The sequence below is a fragment of the Mus pahari genome, chromosome 7, assembly GCF_900095145.1.
Source record: "Mus pahari chromosome 7, PAHARI_EIJ_v1.1, whole genome shotgun sequence".
Classification (NCBI taxonomy): domain Eukaryota; kingdom Metazoa; phylum Chordata; class Mammalia; order Rodentia; family Muridae; genus Mus; species Mus pahari.
The window spans coordinates 98,106,991-98,125,279 of NC_034596.1; the positions used below are offsets into that span (position 1 = coordinate 98,106,991).

The 18,289-nt window shown below is 46.5% G+C and overlaps 1 protein-coding gene across 1 annotated transcript; it reads left to right on the forward strand.

The window, feature by feature from the left end:
• Positions 1-5,013, forward strand: LOC110324828 (plasma serine protease inhibitor). Its single transcript, XM_021202536.1, has 5 exons — positions 1-141; positions 565-1,193; positions 2,069-2,339; positions 2,651-2,798; positions 4,051-5,013. The coding sequence occupies exons 2-5, from the start codon at positions 578-580 to the stop codon at positions 4,234-4,236; spliced, it is 1,221 nt and encodes a 406-aa protein (XP_021058195.1). The 5' UTR covers positions 1-141; positions 565-577; the 3' UTR covers positions 4,237-5,013.
• The last annotated feature ends 13,276 nt before the right edge of the window (positions 5,014-18,289 follow it).

Below are 18,289 nucleotides of genomic sequence, written 5' to 3' on the forward strand. Positions count from 1 at the left end.
CTCCCAACGGGGCAGAGTTGGAGTGGGGTGGAGGCAGGGTCTCTGTGGTCAGTGACATTTGCCGGCTGCAATTCACTCTGCTCTCTGTCCTCTTGTAAGCCAGGCGGGCTACACCTTGACACTCAGCCACCACGATACAGAGTGAGTACACCTGCTGGGGTCGGACCTGTGGCCTTATGGATGTAGGTGGGTGTAACGTAGATCTTAACTAAAAATCTTAAATCTAAGCTGAAGCCAAGGAATCCTATGAATGAGGCATAATGCAAAATCCCAAACTTACTTAAAATATTATGAAAAACAAATTTGTGTGGGTTTTTTGTTTTTGTAACTCCATTGTATGTCTGTCTGCAAGTCTATCTTGAGCAGTGAGTCGCCTGCTTCATCTGATCTTCCCAGAGCATTGAGTCCGACTGCTTTCTTTGCAGCCTCATGGCCTAGTTTCCTTCTTACCCTTTGGGAGGGTACATGGGGACATCTTTGTAGATGTCAGCCTACTCATTGTGTCTCTCACTTTGACCCATGGCTGTTTCCTCTCCAAGAACATTTTCCTCTTCTCCCCTCCAGAGCTGTCACCACAATGAGGTTCTGCCCCATTCTGTGCCTGGTGCTGTTCTTCAGCCATGGGGTGGCTTCCCGCCAACGCTCCCGTTCCAAGGAGAAGAAGAAGGCTAAAGAGTCCTCGGTGGGTGCTGTGGGAACTCCCAGCAGCAAAGACTTTGCCTTCAGACTCTACAGGGCCTTGGCTTCTGAAGCTCCTGGTCAGAATGTTTTCTTCTCCCCCATGAGTGTGTCTATGTGCCTGGGCATGCTCTCCCTGGGGGCTGGCTTGAAGACGAAGACACAGATCCTGGATGGCCTAGGCCTCAGCCTCCAGCAAGGCCAAGAGGACAAGTTCCACAAGGGCTTCCAACAGCTGCTACAGAGGATCAGGGAGCCTAGTGACAGCCTCCAGCTGAGCCTGGGCAGTGCCCTTTTTAAAGACCCAGCAGTGCATATCCGGGACGACTTCCTGAGTGCCATGAAGACGCTGTACATGTCAGACACGTTCTCTACCAACTTTGGGAACCCTGAAAGCGCCAAGAAGCAGATCAATGACTATGTAGCCAAGCAGACCAAGGGCAAGATTGTAGACTTGATCAAGGATCTCGACAGTACACATGTCATGATGGTGGTAAATTACATCTTCTTCAAAGGTAAGCCTTGGGCTCCAACTTGAACTTTTTCCTCTTTTCTGTTTTTATTACAAGATAGCATTCCCTCCCTGATAAAAGAACAAGCCAGCCGGGTGCCAGCTGGGTGGAAGGAAAGCAGCCTCATGCAAGACAGAACCTCCCTATGAGCCTGGCAGTGATTCCACAGTCAGGAGCTGGTCTTTGTCATAGACATCATGACAAAACAACCCTAACTGTCAAACCCACTAGAAAGAGGATATGGACTGATCAGGGCTAAGAGGGCAGGAAACAGGAGAGGTCAGAGGCTACTGAGAGCAAATGTCTGTTGCCCTGCCAAGACACCATGGCCAGGACAGATTATTTAAGAAAAAAAAAAAAACAGATCACTTTATTAGGACTGACTTATAGCTTCAGAGACTATGACCATCTCAGTAGGAAGCATGGTGGCAGGCAGACAGGCATGCTGCTGGAACAGTAGCTGAGAGCTTATATCTGACCCACAAACACTCAGCAGAGAGAGGCGGGGTGCTGGTGTGAGCATTTGAAACCTCCAAGCCCTCTCAGTGTCATACCAATAAGTGCCACACCTCCTAATCCTTCCCACAACAACTCCACCAACCAGGGACCAAGCATCCAAACATAAGAGCCTGTGGGGGCCATTCTCATTTAAACCACCACAGCGAGAGTTTAGGAGGACAGGAGGACAGGCCCATAAAAGGTTCAGGCTACCCCAGAGTTATAAGGGGATTTGGCCTCTGAGGCCAAGGGGTGTGGGCGCTGCTGTTGTTGAGGTCACTCTGTAGAGGCACTCTTTGGATTGTCTCCTCTCGGCAGCCACAGCCAAGGGTCTCCCATTTTTACTCAGTTCTCTTTAACTCCTTCCCTTTCATCTTCAGCCAAGTGGCAGACAGCCTTCAGTGTGACAAACACCCGCCAGATGGATTTCCATGTGACCCCCAAGAAGACCATACAGGTGCCCATGATGAACCGTGAAGATGGGTATTCCTACTACCTGGACAAAAACATCTCCTGCACGGTGGTGGGGATCCCTTATCAAGGCAATGCCATCGCTCTATTTATTCTCCCCAGCGAGGGCAAGATGAAGCAGGTAGAGGATGGTCTGGACGAGAGAACATTGAGGAACTGGCTCAAGATGTTCACCAAGAGGTACTCTCTAGGCCATCTGGGGGCCCCATCCTTCTACCCAGGTCAGGGAGAACTCACAGTACTGGTGGAAAGGACTCCTTAGGCCGTGAGCTAGCTCCAAACTTAAATGCTTCCCATCAAATCTTCAGTCCAGGACATGACCCTGTTTGGGGGATAGCTGGGGTTCTAGGGTGACACCAGAGAGGGAAGCCCAAGTCTAAGTACAAAGCAAGGGAGACTCCAGAGATGAAGGTTCCAGAAAGTCTGTGAGGCTGCAGAGAGTGGCTGCAGCAAGCTCATGGTATCTAAGAATGCTTCCTTACTCTCTCTAGACATTTAGATCTTTACCTCCCCAAGTTCTCCATTGAGGGTACCTACAAACTGGAAAAGATCCTCCCCAAGCTGGGCATCCAGGATGTCTTCACCACCCATGCTAACTTGTCTGGCATGACTGACCACACCAATATCAAGTTGTCTGAGGTGAGTCTAGAAGCTCCTGAGCACCTGATTTCAGAAATTCTTGCCCCACCCCATCCTACCCCATCCCACCCTATCCTATCCCACCTCACTCCACAACCACCCCACCCCACCCCTCCTATCCCATCTCATACCATTCCACCCCACCCCATCACACCTACCCCACCACATTCCACTCCCACCACATCCCATCCCACCCAATCTTATTCCACCCCATCCCACCCCATTCATCCCATCCCATCTCATACCATTCTACCCCATCCATCCCATCCCATCCACCCCACCATATCCCATCCCACTCAATCTTATCCCCCTACCCCACCCTATTTCTCCTATTCCCTTCCATCCCATCACATCCTATCCTATCACATTTCAGAGAGTATCCCATTATATTTTACTGCAGCCATCTTATCATCTTCATTCCTTACAATCCCACCCCATTCCATCCTGTTCTAATTATCCATCTTGTTCTAGCTCCTCCCATCACCTTTGATCCTGTTCCATCCCATCTCACCGCATTCCATTTTGTTTCACCCCAGCTCATTCCACTCTGTCCCATTATGATTCTTTTCCCCCAGATATTCAAAGATGTTCCTTTGTGTATTGTTCTTCTTATAATAGGAGCCCATATTTGTCACCCAACCTTGAAGGAGTCAGTGCCTGTCTGAATGCTGTCTTGTGAACCTGTCTGTGTGTGTGTTTCCCTGACAAAGAACTTTCCTATGTATTTATTAGCGCATGCACACACACACACACACACACACACACACACACACATACATATGCACCCAAATATGGAGATGAAATGGGATACTTCACAGAAATCTTTAAAAGTTTTACAAGGGATTAAGTCACTAATTCCAACTGATTCAGACATCAAACACTACTTCAAATATCATTGTTCATCAGCTGATAACCACATGTGGATTTCATTTTAGAAGATTACTTTCAACGTCTATATTTTCTGTTTTCAGCAAATGGTGCACATGCATTCTAGATCAGGGACATGGAAGAATACATAATTTAAGGTTGCATGGGAAGCCCAAGGCAAGTAAGATGAATTATTCCATTGTTCTCTTAAAAGCAGATTGAACAAACAGGTTCAGTACACAGTAGGACAGCAGTCCAAAGTGACCTCTGGGCGTAGGGTTTAGTTCTGGCTGCAAGGTGGAACAAAAGCTCCATCCTTTTAGAGTATAAGTAATGCTGTTATCATGGTGCATCACCACAACCCAGTCCTGCTGTCTGCCTGCAGATGGTGCACAAATCCATGATGGAGGTGGAAGAGTCGGGAACCACAGCCGCTGCCACCACAGGAGCCATCTTCACATTCAGATCTGCTCGGCTGAGCTCTCTGAAGATAGAATTCACCAGACCCTTTCTGATGTTCATTATGGAGGATTCACATATGATTTTGGCTGCCAAGGTGACCAAGCCCTGAGGTGGGACTCCTTCTGAAACTCATGGGCTTACACAGCAGGAGCCAGGCATGTTCTACAACCCATCCATCTCTTGGTTGCTAGTGATTTTCATAGAGTAGATGGACTAATAAGGAGTTATAAGTGATTAGATCAATATCCTGATGGCTTCCTTGTTCACAGTTGCAAGATGCATTCTTGCTCTCATCATTCATCATTGACACTGACCCTAAAGAGGTCACTTGATTTCTCCAAGGTCCTACCACCATATATGTGATATAGTCTTGCCCAGACTCCAGGCCTCTCTTGCTCAGCCTAGCACTACAAAGCTCTATAAGAGACTAGTCAGCATAGATAAAGGTCACCAGGAAACACAGTCATAAATCTGGTCTCCCACCTATCAGCATCAACTATCAGTTCTTCAGGGTTGAGAAAAGACACTGGACTGAGATTCTGAAATGCCGCTGGTAGCTGTGTAACACAGGCATGAAAATGGTCCTCTCTGGGCCTGTGTTTCTTTGTGTATCCAGTGAAGGAACAGAACTAGAAGCCCATTCAGCGATCTGTGAGATTGTTACCCAGGGGTTGGCTTCTCAATGCTAGCCAGGATTGCTATAAGAACTCAGTTTAGTAGCATACTTGAGCAATCAGGGTCAAAGTGTCTCACCACAAACAAAGGTATCAAATCGCAAGCCTGGCTGGCTGAGGTGGGGTGATAGAGGTCTATTGTAAACAGCAGAACTTAGGTTGCAGACTGACTTATTGATTTCCACCTTGGCAATAGCAATAAAGCATTTTGCAAAGACTGGGTCTCATTGTCCTTATGGAGATAGCCCTGGGGATAGTGACACTCACTGTGTTCCTAAGTTGGTGCTAGGTAATTCTTCCATCAAAGAACCTCATTTAAAGTTATCAGGGGACTAACCATCAGCTTGGAGCTCAGGTGATTCTGGGGCAGTCAATTTGACAACCATATTATCACATAGGTTAGCTATTACAGAAGGTCAAAACCTTAGTTAAAAAAGAAAGATTTGTTTTAGTGTGTGTGTGTGTGTGTGTGTGTGTGTGTGTGTGTGTGTGTGTATAAGTGTCTGAAGAAGCCAGGAAGGGGCATCAGACTTTTGGGAGTTGAGGTTTCAGGAAGGTGTGAGCCAATGTCTTAGTTTCTTGGGTCCTCTGGAAGAACAGGGAGTGCTCTTTAGTCACCACTGGTCCAGCTCCTTAAGAAGTCTTAAGCTTTGACTGCCCCCTACAGTACTAAGAACTTTTATGTGCTAGTCTCTGCTGGGCACTTTTCATTTGCAAATGTATTTATTTCTCACTACCCAACAAGATCCCTCACTGTCCCTGCTTGACACTAAGAAATAGTCAGTGACAGTGAAGGTCCAGACTCTGAAGCCTGGCATCTAGGTGCTGGCTCATAGCAGTGCAGGTGTCTGTGGGCAGATCCAGATATCTTGTCTGTGACCGTACTGAATGCATGGCTGTCCCTAATCAGGCCTTCCCATGGGGTCATTCCACCCCCTCATGCCTTTCTCTTGCATAATGTCTAGACTTTCTTGGAAAATTGACTCTCCCTGTTTTCCTAGTCTGTTGAAGGTCAAAGAGGAATCCTATCTAAGGGTCATGTATGAGACCAAGGTCCAGTGCTTCTGAAAGTTCACTCAACAAGCAGACACACAGCAGTAACTGTGCATGAGCCTAGACATGGGGGAGCCAGTGCATGGGAGCTCTATTGTGTACCCCACATCAGTGTTGTCTTACAATTTCCTAGATGCCTTTGAACTTAGTTTTTACATGATCCTGGGATGTTGAAATTAGCACCTCAGTGAAACAATCTGAAGGTTTTGCCAAAAAGCAACACAGAACTGACATTGACGAAGAAGGAGCGCTTCACTTGAGAGCAAATTTGGAACAGATAGGGGACTTCCAGGCGGAGGGACTAGCTGGAGGTGAGCATGAAACAGACACGGTGTGGAGAAAGAAGACCAGAGGCTGCCTGGGACCCACGTGGGGAAACATGAAGGGAAACACAGGAAAAGGAAGTGGTGGTCTTGGCCCTTTGGGAAAAAGAGCCTTGGACACACGACCAGAATTTTTCTAATGTTTCTCAAATAACTAACACTATAGTGTGACAATATCCCTTGACCTCTTCCTGTCCTTTATTACCAGTCTGCAGCACATCAGCTGAGACATCCACTTGGCCCTCTAGGGGGCGCTCACCTTTCTTCTCTAAGGTTCCATCAGTCTCTCACCCACTGGGGAAGTGTTGTTCTGTAGGGCTTTTGTACATACAGCAGCTGCTCTCCAGAGACACTCCTAGGACAGTCATGACACCTACATGTGTGCCCGTAGACACCTGCATATGTATACTCTCTCCCCACACACCTGCAAATACATAAATAGAAATAAATGAAACAAATAAGTAAATAAACAATCATAGACATTCTTGGCTCAAGGCCAGGAATTAGGAGATTGATGACCCGGGACCTAAAGCTCTCCCTTGAGATTTATCCAAAATATATGCACATGGTTCTTACTGTACTTAACAGAAAGCTATGCAATCAACTCAGGCCGCCACCCAACCACTCAGACCCAAGGATACCACAACCCCACCATCCCTGTGGTGTTATCCTTCCCTCTCAGTGCCCACGATGACTCTCATAACCCTCAGAGCGCTCAGTCCCAGAGAGGCTCTGGTTCCTGAACTTGCTCCATTCCTCATTCCAAAATGTGTCTCGCTGTGGAAATGTGCCTAGCCAGCTCTATCACTACTCACCCAGTACACCATGATGTAACCGGGCAGACCACACACCGAACCCTCGAGAATCCTCTGTGCTTCAGCCCACAATGACATCTCAAGCCCTGCAGGACCTCGGGACCCACCACACATCAATGCTGAGCTCTCCCTGCCGGTCAGTGATCTGCCCGTGTGCAGGGCCTTGTGTGAACTATGCACGTTGAACAGTGGGTACATTCTAACTTGAGCACGCCTTGACTTTTGAGGTGCCTTTTGTAGGGTCTCAGGTTAGAAAGATTAGATTGCCCTTTTAGCTAACAGACGTGTTAGTAGAGTTATTAATACCACGGACACAGCAGGGTCGGGGCTCTGAAGAAAGTCCAGTTTCATGGGACAAAGTGAGTGTCCCCTCTGACGGGTTTCAGAAAGCATAGGGAGATCTCCGGCCACGGGGTTGATGAGTAGCCCTGCAGCCAGATTGTCTGTGGTTCCCTAGACAGGAGAGAAAGGTGTCTCAGGTGCCCTTTAGGTACTATGTATCCAGTATAGCAGGTGCCCTTTAGGTACTATGTATCCAGTATAGCAGATGTGCTGCCTGCAGCTCCAGATTGCTGTGTACCTGGTGAACTTCCTTTGGGGAAGAGAGGTTTTCAGACTCACAAGCAGGCTTTCTAGGTCAGCAGTGGGATTTGCATGTTAGTTACGAGACTCAAGAGAGAAACCGCCCATTGTAGGTCAGCACCATCCGAATGACCCATAGACTAAAGCTGGGCTCTTTGTTTCTGCCCATTCCATCTGCAGGGAGCAGGGATGGGCAAGAAGCACCAGATGGGATGGTCAATGAGTACATAGATTTCCCCACAGAAAGGAATGTCAGTCACAGAACCACAGTAGCAGTGGTGGTGGTGGTGGTGGTGGTGGTGGTGGTGGTATAGGCTTGGATGAGTCAGAAGAGAGTTGGAGCCATGAAGAAGGAGCCCGGAGGCGTCCTGCCATGTGATACCCAGTCAAATGTTAAGAGTGCCTTAGTCATTAGTGATTGTATCCAACCAAACTGGATACAATCATCTCTGCAGTACCTGGTCCAATGCAGAGCAGCTAACAGTGTATTTAATGAGAGGGCTGAGGCCACATGGACCTACTACTGTGAATATGATGGTCTCCTCTGATCTTGGAAGCTAAGCAGAGTTGGGCCTGGTTAGTGTTTGCATGGGAGAGTACTCAGGGTAGCAAAGAGGCTTTTCTACAGTCCCCCAAAAGGGGAGTTTGTTTTCCTTCCCTCCCCTCAAATTGGAACCCCTGGCTCTACAGGGGCATCTCTACTCCAGGGAGGGGTGGGGAGGGGAACAACTGCAGAGGGTAGGGCCAAACCACTTGAGCATGTGGACATCAGGGTTATTTCAGGCCACAAGGAAGCCAACAGAGGGCTTCTAGTGGACCAGTGATCTCAAAACTCACTCTTTGGGATATTGTGGGGACAAGTATAGAAGGATGGGGTCAGCTCAGAGGTCATAGACATGGGGCATAAGAGCATCCAAGAGACTGTACGAAGTAGTACTGCAAAGGAGTGAGGTGCTCTGCTCACAGAGAGAGCACCCCTGCCCCATGCAGAGCTGAAGGCATGAGGATGACACAGTCCAGGAGGGTAGCCTGGGGTGAGCAAGCTTGTGGCAGGGAACATCTCCCCTTCAACTCAGGTTGGGACATCAGGCTTTGCAGGGACAACTCTGCTCTGTACCATGATGGAGTTGTGAGCATACAGAGAATGAAAGGCCTCCAGCTTGGGAGTCGGGGGTGGGGCGGTAGGGAGGAATGTTGAGACAGATTCTGAGACAGATGTTGAGATGGATGCTAATACAGATGGTCCTGTTGAGTAAGAGATCTTGACTTTCCAGAATAGGGGAATGCTGGGTCAGTGAGACAGGAGTCGGGGGAAGCAGCCTCATAGAAGCAGGGGAAGCGGGGAGGGCATAGGAGGTTTGTGGAGGGGAAACTGGGAAGAAGGATAACATTTGAAATGTAAATAAAATAATCAATAAAAAATGAAAAAGACTAAAACTAAAAAAGAGATTTATTAGAAGAACATATGAAAAATAATCATCAGCATGGGGGCACTGAGGAGAAATTATGGCAGAGTTGTGGTCCCTTCTCATAGCTTCCTCAGGAAGAAGTGTGGCAAGGAGATCGGAAAGGTTTCTTTTTTTTTTCATTGTTAGAATAATCAAGGAGTAGTGAGTTGAAAAAAAATACTGTTGGGGGCTAGAAACATATCCCTTGTGACCAGCTATTAGTGGGGTGTTGATAGGGTAAGGGGGAGCAAGAATCTATAGAAATAAATTGTTTTAGTTCTGGAGTCCAGATGATTTTAGGTTTCTAGAACTGTCAGAGCTGAACCGCAATGGAGGCGCTTTAGAGTGGTGTGGCTCAGGCTCACAGGTGCTCAGTGTCAGAGGGTTAAGGGATGGAGACTGGGAACCAGCAGGAGGAATAGTGAGGGATTCTGAAGGATGCACAGAAGTCCCCTCTATTAAAATCTCAGTGCAAAGCTCTAGTCTCAGAGGCTGCTGAAGCACACAGGCGCTGCAAGACCCAGGTAGTAAAAGTTATTGCTAAATGGCAGCAGGCACAGGCTCTACGCCTAAAGTTAGAGCTCTGTGGTGTCCTTGAAGAGGTACATGCTTGAGTCACAGCCTGTCCTTTCAGCCACAGCAGGTTAGCCTTCCTGAGGGCTATCTTAGAACTGGAGTCTGGTGACCCCAGCAGTTGGCTCTTCTGCTCTGAGTCAGGTTACTGTGTCCTCACAGACAGGTTGAGTATGGATCAGCAAGGATCAAAGTTATGTTGGTGGAAAGGATGGACACCAGCCAGATGGTCTGGTTCTGGCCTGGTCTGGCTCCTGTGGCCTTGGGAGCTTGCCACAGTAGACTATCAACAACTGTCTACTGATGGAGCCCACCTCAGGAGCTCACCTCAGGAGCCTACCTCAGGACCCCAGCTCAGGAGCTCACCTCAGGAGCCCAACTCAGGAGCCCAGCTCAGGAGCCCAGCTCAGGAACTCACCTCAGGAGCCCACCTCAGGAGCACACCTCAGGAGCCCAGCTCAGGAGCTCACCTCAGGAGCCCAACTCAGGAGCCCAGCTCAGGAGCCCAGCTCAGGAGCTCACCTCAGGAGCCCAGCTCAGGAGCTCACCTCAGGAGCCCAGCTCAGGAGCTCACCTCAGGAGCCCAGCTTAGGAGCTCACTGCAGGAGCTGCAAGTGAGAATGCAACAGGGTCTTAGGGATAAAGAACAAAGCAGCCATGATAGTCATTGTGACCTGAAGGAAAGAAGAGCAGAGGAGGGCTACTACCAAGGGAGGAATCTACAGTGTGACACTGCTGTGGTGTGTGATTGGTTGCTGTCTTCTGACATGTCTGTCTCTCTCCCTTGCTCCTAAGGACTAATAGGGAATCTCTCTCATTGTCTGAAGTAGAATAGATTGCCTCCAAAGCACAGCTTGAAACAATAAACATGGGGTATCTCATAGCCAGGCACCCATGAGGACCAGGCTGGGCTGTTCTGACTCAAGGCCTCTTATGAACCAGTTTTGGCTGAAGAGTTAGCAAGTGCTGGGTGTTCCATGACCAAGTTCACTCTCATAGCCTCTTTCTTTCTTTCTTTCTTTCTTTCTTTCTTTCTTTCTTTCTTTCTTTCTTTCTTTCTTTCTTTCTTCCTTTCTTTCTTTTCTCTCTGAATGCTGTGGACTGAACCCAGGGTCTTCTGCTTGCAGGACAAACATCCTGCCACTAAACTAAACCTCCAGCCCTCTTTTGATGGGAAATCTCTCTGAGCCTATTCAAAGGGCTAAGGCGTGCCCTCATCAACAGTATTCAAAACTAGTCGCACTATCCTAGACAGAAACTGAGCCCGACACACAGCCCATACTGCCAAGAACCCAGGATTAGAAATAAACCCTCCTCCTTTAAGTTGCTTCTGTTGGATGCTTTTACCCAGCAACAAGGCTAACAAGTAATATACCCAAGATGGCCTGCCAAGAACTTCTAAGAGAAAGGAGAAAGAGGGGAAGGGAGAGAGGGAAAAAGAAAAGAAGAGGGGGGAGAGGAAAGCAAGGGATATGAGGGGAAGGGGAGGAAGGGAGGATAGTTGAGGCCAGCAGAAGAACTGTAGTAGCCAAGGCTGCACACGCATGTAATCCCAGCACATGGGAGACCTAGATATGGAGACCGGAAGCATGAGGCCAATATGGCTATATCAAATGTTTCCTTTGTTGCCTGGTCGCAATACTAGACAGGAGCTACCTGAAGGTAGAGGGGTTTGTATTTTGGCTCTTGGTTTCTTGTCAGGACAAGCAGGGTGACAGGGCCATTCAAATTTGTGGTGGCAGTAGGGGATCAGCCTGTTCAGGAAACAAGAGATCTCGGTAGGAAAGCTATCACCCTTTAGTTCACAACGCTGGCTCAAAGTTGGCCTCCTAAACCTCTGTCACCAGCTGGAGGACAAGACAAGATGGCAAAGACCTGAGCCTCTGGTGTCATTTCATATCCAAATCTATGTAGTAAGGTTCTATCTCCTATAATAAAACTGGACAAAATCCAAGCAGGGAGGAGCAAAAGATGGGACCATATTTTCAGAACTCAAGCGCATGACACTCTCCCAGTTTGCTTGCCCACATGTTATGCATGAGACGCCAGTGCTAGTCAATGCTCTCACAGAAAAGCCACCACTGTGATAAGGAGTCTCCTTAACTCATTGAGGAAGACCTCATGATTGTGGAGAGTTGGAACACTGTATTATAGAGCTAAATCATCTTGGGCAATTACTTAATGCCTGTAAATACCCATTCATCACTGAACATATTAAGTGAATGTGGTGTTAAGTTTCATGTGTTAGGGTTCTTCTCTGAGGAACAGAAGGTATAGAATAAATGTATAATGGGAAAGGGGACTGTACTGGCTGGTTTTGTGTGTCAACTTTACACAGGCTGGAGTTATCACAGAGAAAAATGATTCAGTTGAGGAAATTCCTCCATGAGATACAGCTGTAGGGCATTTTCTCAGTTGATGATCTAGTGGAGAGGGCCCATTGTTTGTGGTGCCATCCCTGGGCTGGTAGTCCTGGGTTCTATAAGAAAGCAAGCTGAGCAAGCCAGGGGAAGCAAGCCAGTAACATCTCTCCATGGCCCCTGCATCAGCTCCTGCCTCCTGACCTGCTTGAGTTCCTGTCCTGACTTCCTTTGGTAATGAATAGCAGTGTGAAAGTGTGAGCTGAATAAACCCTTTCCTCCCCAACTTGCTTCTTGGTCACGATGTTTTGTGCATGAATACAACCCCTGACTAAGACAAGCACTTATGTGGCCTACAGGCTATGGTCCAGGTCCTCCAAACATGGATGTCTTCCAACAGAAAGTCCAAGAATCTAGTAGTTGTGCAATTCATGAGGCTGGAGGTCCCAGCTGGTTTAAGAATCCAGAATTACGCTCTTATCCCAGTGAAGGAAGAGGGGGAGGTTTTTGCTTCCATGGTCTTTATATAGGCTCCCAGCAGAAGCTGTGGTGAGTCTACCCACCTCAAATGACTTAATCATAAATGTAATTGAATTAAGAATCATAATCTCTCATAGGTGTGACCACTCACTTGGATTTTAGTTAATTCCATCTGCAGTCAAGTTGACAACCAAGAATAGCCAGCACATGTCCACCACTTGTCAAGTTGACACACAATTGTTTCTTCATAAGTCATGCTTAATTTCCAAATAAAAACAATCACCAAGCCATATACCTCGAAGGTATAGCTATCCCATATATAACTGCAAACTCATTACCTATTTAACCAGGTCATAATTATGTCCAATACAATATAACCATCCTTCATATAACCACAAGCACAGTATAAATTATAGAATAGATGTCAATGTACCTTGAGGAACATTCATTTAATGTCTCAAATGTAAATATGTTAATCACTGATATTCTCTTAATGAATATTATGTTGCATTACATGATAAAGAATTTGCAGAAAGAAAACACAAATATCTGTATAAATGCAAATGCATTCTTTTCTTTTTTTGATTTTTCTCACATGCAAATTGCTACACAAATGCATCCTTAACAAGAAATGACCGAAACACTCCTGTCAACGACACTCATTTCTGCAACTGGTCACGTGTTCTTCGCTGGTATCTGTCACCACCTTCTCTACTGCTCATGCAGTCTTTCCTCCTATCTCAGCATGTCTAGGCTCTTTTCCTGGAGGACAACACATACCTTCATTTCTGAAGGGTCAGTGTCCTCTGTCATCCTGCCTGGATTAGGCTGTTGTAGTTTCCTATTGACTCAGGACATGGTGGCACCAGGAGATGTCCTAAAAGCTCTCTTGACCTCCAGACATAATCTTTCTTATCTCCATTGTGGAGAGGCAATCCAATGTCCCCTTGGTAATCTGGAACAATCACCTGTCCTAGCACTGTTATTCCTTTCTTAACCTAATTGTTCAAGGGCATCAGAAGGCCAAAGCAGCCTGGGCGAAGTCTGAGCTTCATTGTACAAATACAGAGTTCAATGGCATGTTTGTTCTAGGTCCTGGCAGAAGCACTCCCTGTTCTGGAGCCAAAATGTCTAGGTCATCAGAAATTAAGGTCACAGGAACAAGAAACAAACATTTTTCTAGTGGGTTATTCTGGGTAATATTGAGTGGAACTATCCAGGTTTTACACATTGATTCCGGGACCCATGTATCCTGGGTATGGGAGAAACTATACAACACATTGGATGCTGATTCAAAGTATATATTCCCTCTAAAGTACCCTGGCCCAGCCTTCCAGGCTGCTGTCACTCAATTGGCACTATAACCGTTTCTTCAAAAAGCCATTCCATCATTTTATCAGGACATCTGCTTCAGGATGGGAGGGAACGTGGTAAGATCAGAAAATTCTATGTTTGTGGGTCCACTGTTGTACTTTGAAGGCTGTGATGTTAGTTCCTTTAAAGCAATATTGTGTGGAGTATAGATAAGACATTCTGTAAATCCATGAATAGTGATTTTTGCATAACATGTAAGAAAGGCAAATCTAGAACTAGAATAAGTATCTATTTCACTAAGGACAAAGCATTGTCCTTTCCATGGATGGAATGTTTCAGTGTAGACAATCTCCCTCCAAATTACTGACTTGTCTCCCTAGGGAGTGGTTCCATGTCTAGGTCTCAGTGTTGGTCTCTGCTACTAGTAGATATGGCCCTCACCTGTCAGCTGTAGCTAGGTCAACCTTGAGGAGCCCCTGGATAACCCTCATCTCTGATAGCATGGCAGCTTTGTTCATAGATCCAATGGGTAATGACAGAGATGACTAGACGACTAGAAAAAGATGTCAACTGAACAAAAAACAGGTCGACCTATCTTCTGTATTACTGAGATCCACCTCACTGGAAATCAGCTTATGGTGAGTGTTTATATGGGGGACAAGTATCCTTACATCTTCTTCCCATTTGGAGAGATCTACCCACATAGTCTTCCCAGAGATATCTTTCTCACCAATTTTTTCAATCATGCCCTTTCAAGACTCTGATGATCCAGCTAATTTATTGGCTATAGCCCCTGAACCAGTGAACACTCCCACATAAGAGGTGCTGAAGGAAGAGAAGGTGAGTAGAACAGAGATAAGAGGGCAAAGAAGGCTTGGAAGGTGCCAGTGGGGGACATAGGAGTGATGCCTGTGTAGGGTTAGGTCAAATAGGTGTCCACGGAGGAACTTGCTCTGTTAAAGTTGAAAAGAGGGAGTAGAGAGATCTAGGTTGTGTTTAGCCTTGGGAAGAGGTTTGGTCATTGCTGGGACAAAGTGGAGTATGCCTTGAAGCACCCAAAGAGGGATGAGAATGGAGGTCAAAGAGAGAAAAGCCTGAACACAGGGCATCTGACACTGCTTGCCAGCACATTGATGAAATCTGTCAAAGATCAGTGGGAACCTGATAGTTAGATACACCATTTACTGCCTGCTGAGACTGTTTGCCAACCTTATACTGTGGCCAAGACATATCGGCCAAAAGTCACAAAAAGAAGGTAGTGAGTCTTAAAGATAGTTCTAATTCTGAGGTGACTAAAAGACTAAAAGAGACAAGCAAGTGGAGTGGAAGATTCCAGTTTGGAATGAGAGGAGCTCAGGACTGAAAGAGTGAGCAAGAAAGAGCAAGCAGAAGAAAAACAAGAAGAAAGGGTGGCAGTAGAGACTTTCAGAGCAAGGAGGACACAGGAGAGACTTAGGAAAGAGTCTGGAAGAATCACTCCAGGAGGAGAAGTCCATTAGCATTGTAACTGAGACATGGGTAGGGGGTGATGCTTTTAAGTGCTGAAGGGACAGTCTCAGTCTAAGTGTGTCCCCCAAAGAGAGAATCCTCAGAAAGATGCTAAGCATGGGGTGCCCAGGAGTGCATACAGAAGCTTCCTGATGCACCAGCAGGGCTTAGGCTCAATAGGCTCCAGGAGTCCAGAAAGACAGCAGGTTCCAGTGATCCAATGAGGGTGACAGACACTGATGTGTCAGCCACAAAATGTCACTTAAACAAGTAGCAAAGAATGGACAAGTGAGCAGAAGAGGGGATGCCTTACCTATGGTTACTATTGCTGTCATGAAACACCATGGCCACTAAGCAAGTGGGGAAGGAAAGCATTTCCGTGGCTTACACAATGCTCACCATTGAAGGAAATCAGGACAGGAACCCCAAAACAGGGCAGAAACCTGGAGGCAGAAGCTGATTCTAAAGCCATGGTTGGGTGCTGGTAACTGGCTTGCTTTACATAGATTGCTCAGCCTGCTTACTGACAAAGCCCCAGGACCACCAGCCCCTGGATGGTACCACCTAAAATGGACTGAGCTTGGTCCATTAATATAATTAGGAAAATGCCCTACAGACTTGTCTACAACCAGATCGTTTTTTTTTTTTTTTTTTAGATTTATTTATTTATTATGTTTAAGTACACTGTAGCTGTCTTCAGACACTCCAGAAGAGGGCGTCAGATCTTGTTACGGATGGTTATGAGCCACCATGTGGTTGCTGGGATTTGAACTCCGGACCTTTGGAAGAACAGTCGGGTGCTCTTACCCACTGAGCCATCTCACCAGCCCTACAACCAGATCTTATGAAGGTATTTTTCAGTTAAGATTACTTCCTCTCAACTTAGCCATAGTTTGTGTTGAGTTGGCAGAAATCTAGTCAGCACATGGCACCTCAGTGGATGGAGTCCTGTGAAAGGCGCCCAGTGTTCTCTCCTGGTTTCAGAAACAAATGTAAGCCAGGAAGCAGTGATGTCATTCAACTAGGCCACTTCATGGATAAATAGAAAGTTTTAGTGTGGAATCCATTTAAAGGCCCTCACTTTCTTCCCCCCCTCCCCATGTCTGTGTGTGTGTGTGTCTGTGTGTGTCTGTGTGTGTCTGTGTGTACACAGTGGGCCAGGAGCTGATGCTGCAGCCATGGATGGGTGCTGCTTACTTGCTTGCTTCACATGGCTTGCTCAGCCTGCTTACCTGCTAACCCCAGGACCAACCACCAGGGAGGGATCATACCACCTGCCCTACAGGTTTGCCAACAACCAGATTTTATGAGGGCATTTGTCAGTCAAGATTTGTTCTTTTCAACTTGGTCATAGTTGTGTTGACTTGATGTAAATCTAGGCAGCACAGTGGAGGAGAAAACCATCTGGGAAGGCCCACTCTAAAATTTGGAGTTGAATATGGTGGGCAGCAGCAGGCAGTCAAATCAATTGATCTGCTGCCAGAAGTAGATAAAAATGGCACTTCAGTTCAGTTAGGATGGATGGGGCCCCGTGGAAGGTGCCCAGGGCTCTCTCCCTGGTTTCTGAACCAGAGGAAAGCCAGTGAAGTCATCAAACTAGACAACCTAGTGGGTAAGGAAAAGCATAATTGGAGATCAAATCTCCAAGGGGCTCTCCTTCTCCTAGGGGTGGGAGAAAAACGAAAATGTCAGAGAAGAAGACAGGTTTTACATGGCCGCAGGGAAGGCATCTTTGAGCTTATTCAGGTTTTCTGCATGGATAGGGAGCTAGGTCCCTCACCTGAAGTAGCAGATTTTGTGGGAATATCAGGGTGCCTATTGCCTATATAGCAAGGTGCCATATACCTCTTTTCTGGTTCACAAGAGACCCATCTTTAGGCTTTGTTTATGGAGCCAAAGTCCTTCCTGTTTTAGGGCTTACATTTTGGAGACAGGGCCTTTGGACCTAACATGTGTCTACTGAGTGTCTACACCATTATTGACACAAAAGCCAAAGCTCTTGTAGTGAATGAAAAGGCATACTTTATTCTGGAGACATTTTGCATGGCAGTGGTCGGAGACCACAATTTCTGTTACCCAAATTCCATGTTTCAATGTGGAAGCAGTTTCACAAAAATGTTACAGCTTTACAAAAGGAAGAAAGTCACAGATGAAGGCAAGCTTGAGAGGCATGGGTGGAAACCTGAGAGAGGCAGCTGCATCAGCATGGGGGAAGCTTCTCTCTAGGCTCAAGATGTCTGCTGCCATTCTTAGCATTGGGGTTGCAGCTAGTTATCTGCTGAGGTAATCGTTCCTATTGTCACAGGCACTGGTTCTGACACACAGGGAGGCAAAACATGGATGTTCATGGAGCCAGAACTGTAACTGTGACCTGTTCCACCATGCCACAGTTCCTGAAATAATGGCTTTGAGACATTATTTATGAAAAAATGCCTAGGGCACAAGGTTTGGATCATTTCTGCTAGGTTGTAAATCAATTATCCCATTTAAACTAGTCTAAGTTCTGCCACAAGGCTGGTTACCTCTCTTCTATTTAATGATCTGTGTCCTCAAAGCCTAGGGTGAATCTCTTCCCATACCTGACTCTATCCCAGAGTTCATTTCTCTCTACCAAAAGGCTCCACTCCTATTTCCTGTCTCAGATAATAGGCCATCAGGTGATGCTTCCATACAGTACACAAGAGATTCTCTTTACAGAGAACTTAGCATATGGGAAGTTAATGGGCATCTGCATGGACCAGCAAGACTCCAATCTCTTTATTGAACTGAAATTCTCATCAGCCAGTCAGTTTCTGCCAACACAGGCTCCTTTCAGCTTTCCTCCTCTGCTAAACACAGGCGGCTTGCCTTCAAAAATCTGTTAGCTAAACAGTGTAGAGCACATCTCTACTTAGAATGTGCCCAATCCTGGCAGAAAGGATGGTAATCTAGAAGCAGGCAAAGACCTGTCAACATTGCGACATTATTAATCTATGGTTTTCCATAAAGAACTGGAGGCACATGGACAGAGTTGATATATATATATACATATATATATATACATATATATATA

Coding starts and splice junctions, on each gene's coding strand:
- LOC110324828 (XM_021202536.1), top strand. CDS start 578: ATGAGGTTCTGCCCCATTCTGTGCCTGGTGCTGTTCTTCAGCCATGGG. Junction 1,194..2,068: donor AAATTACATCTTCTTCAAAG/GTAAGCCTTGGG, acceptor TTTCATCTTCAG/CCAAGTGGCAGACAGCCTTC. Junction 2,799..4,050: donor CCAATATCAAGTTGTCTGAG/GTGAGTCTAGAA, acceptor GTCTGCCTGCAG/ATGGTGCACAAATCCATGAT.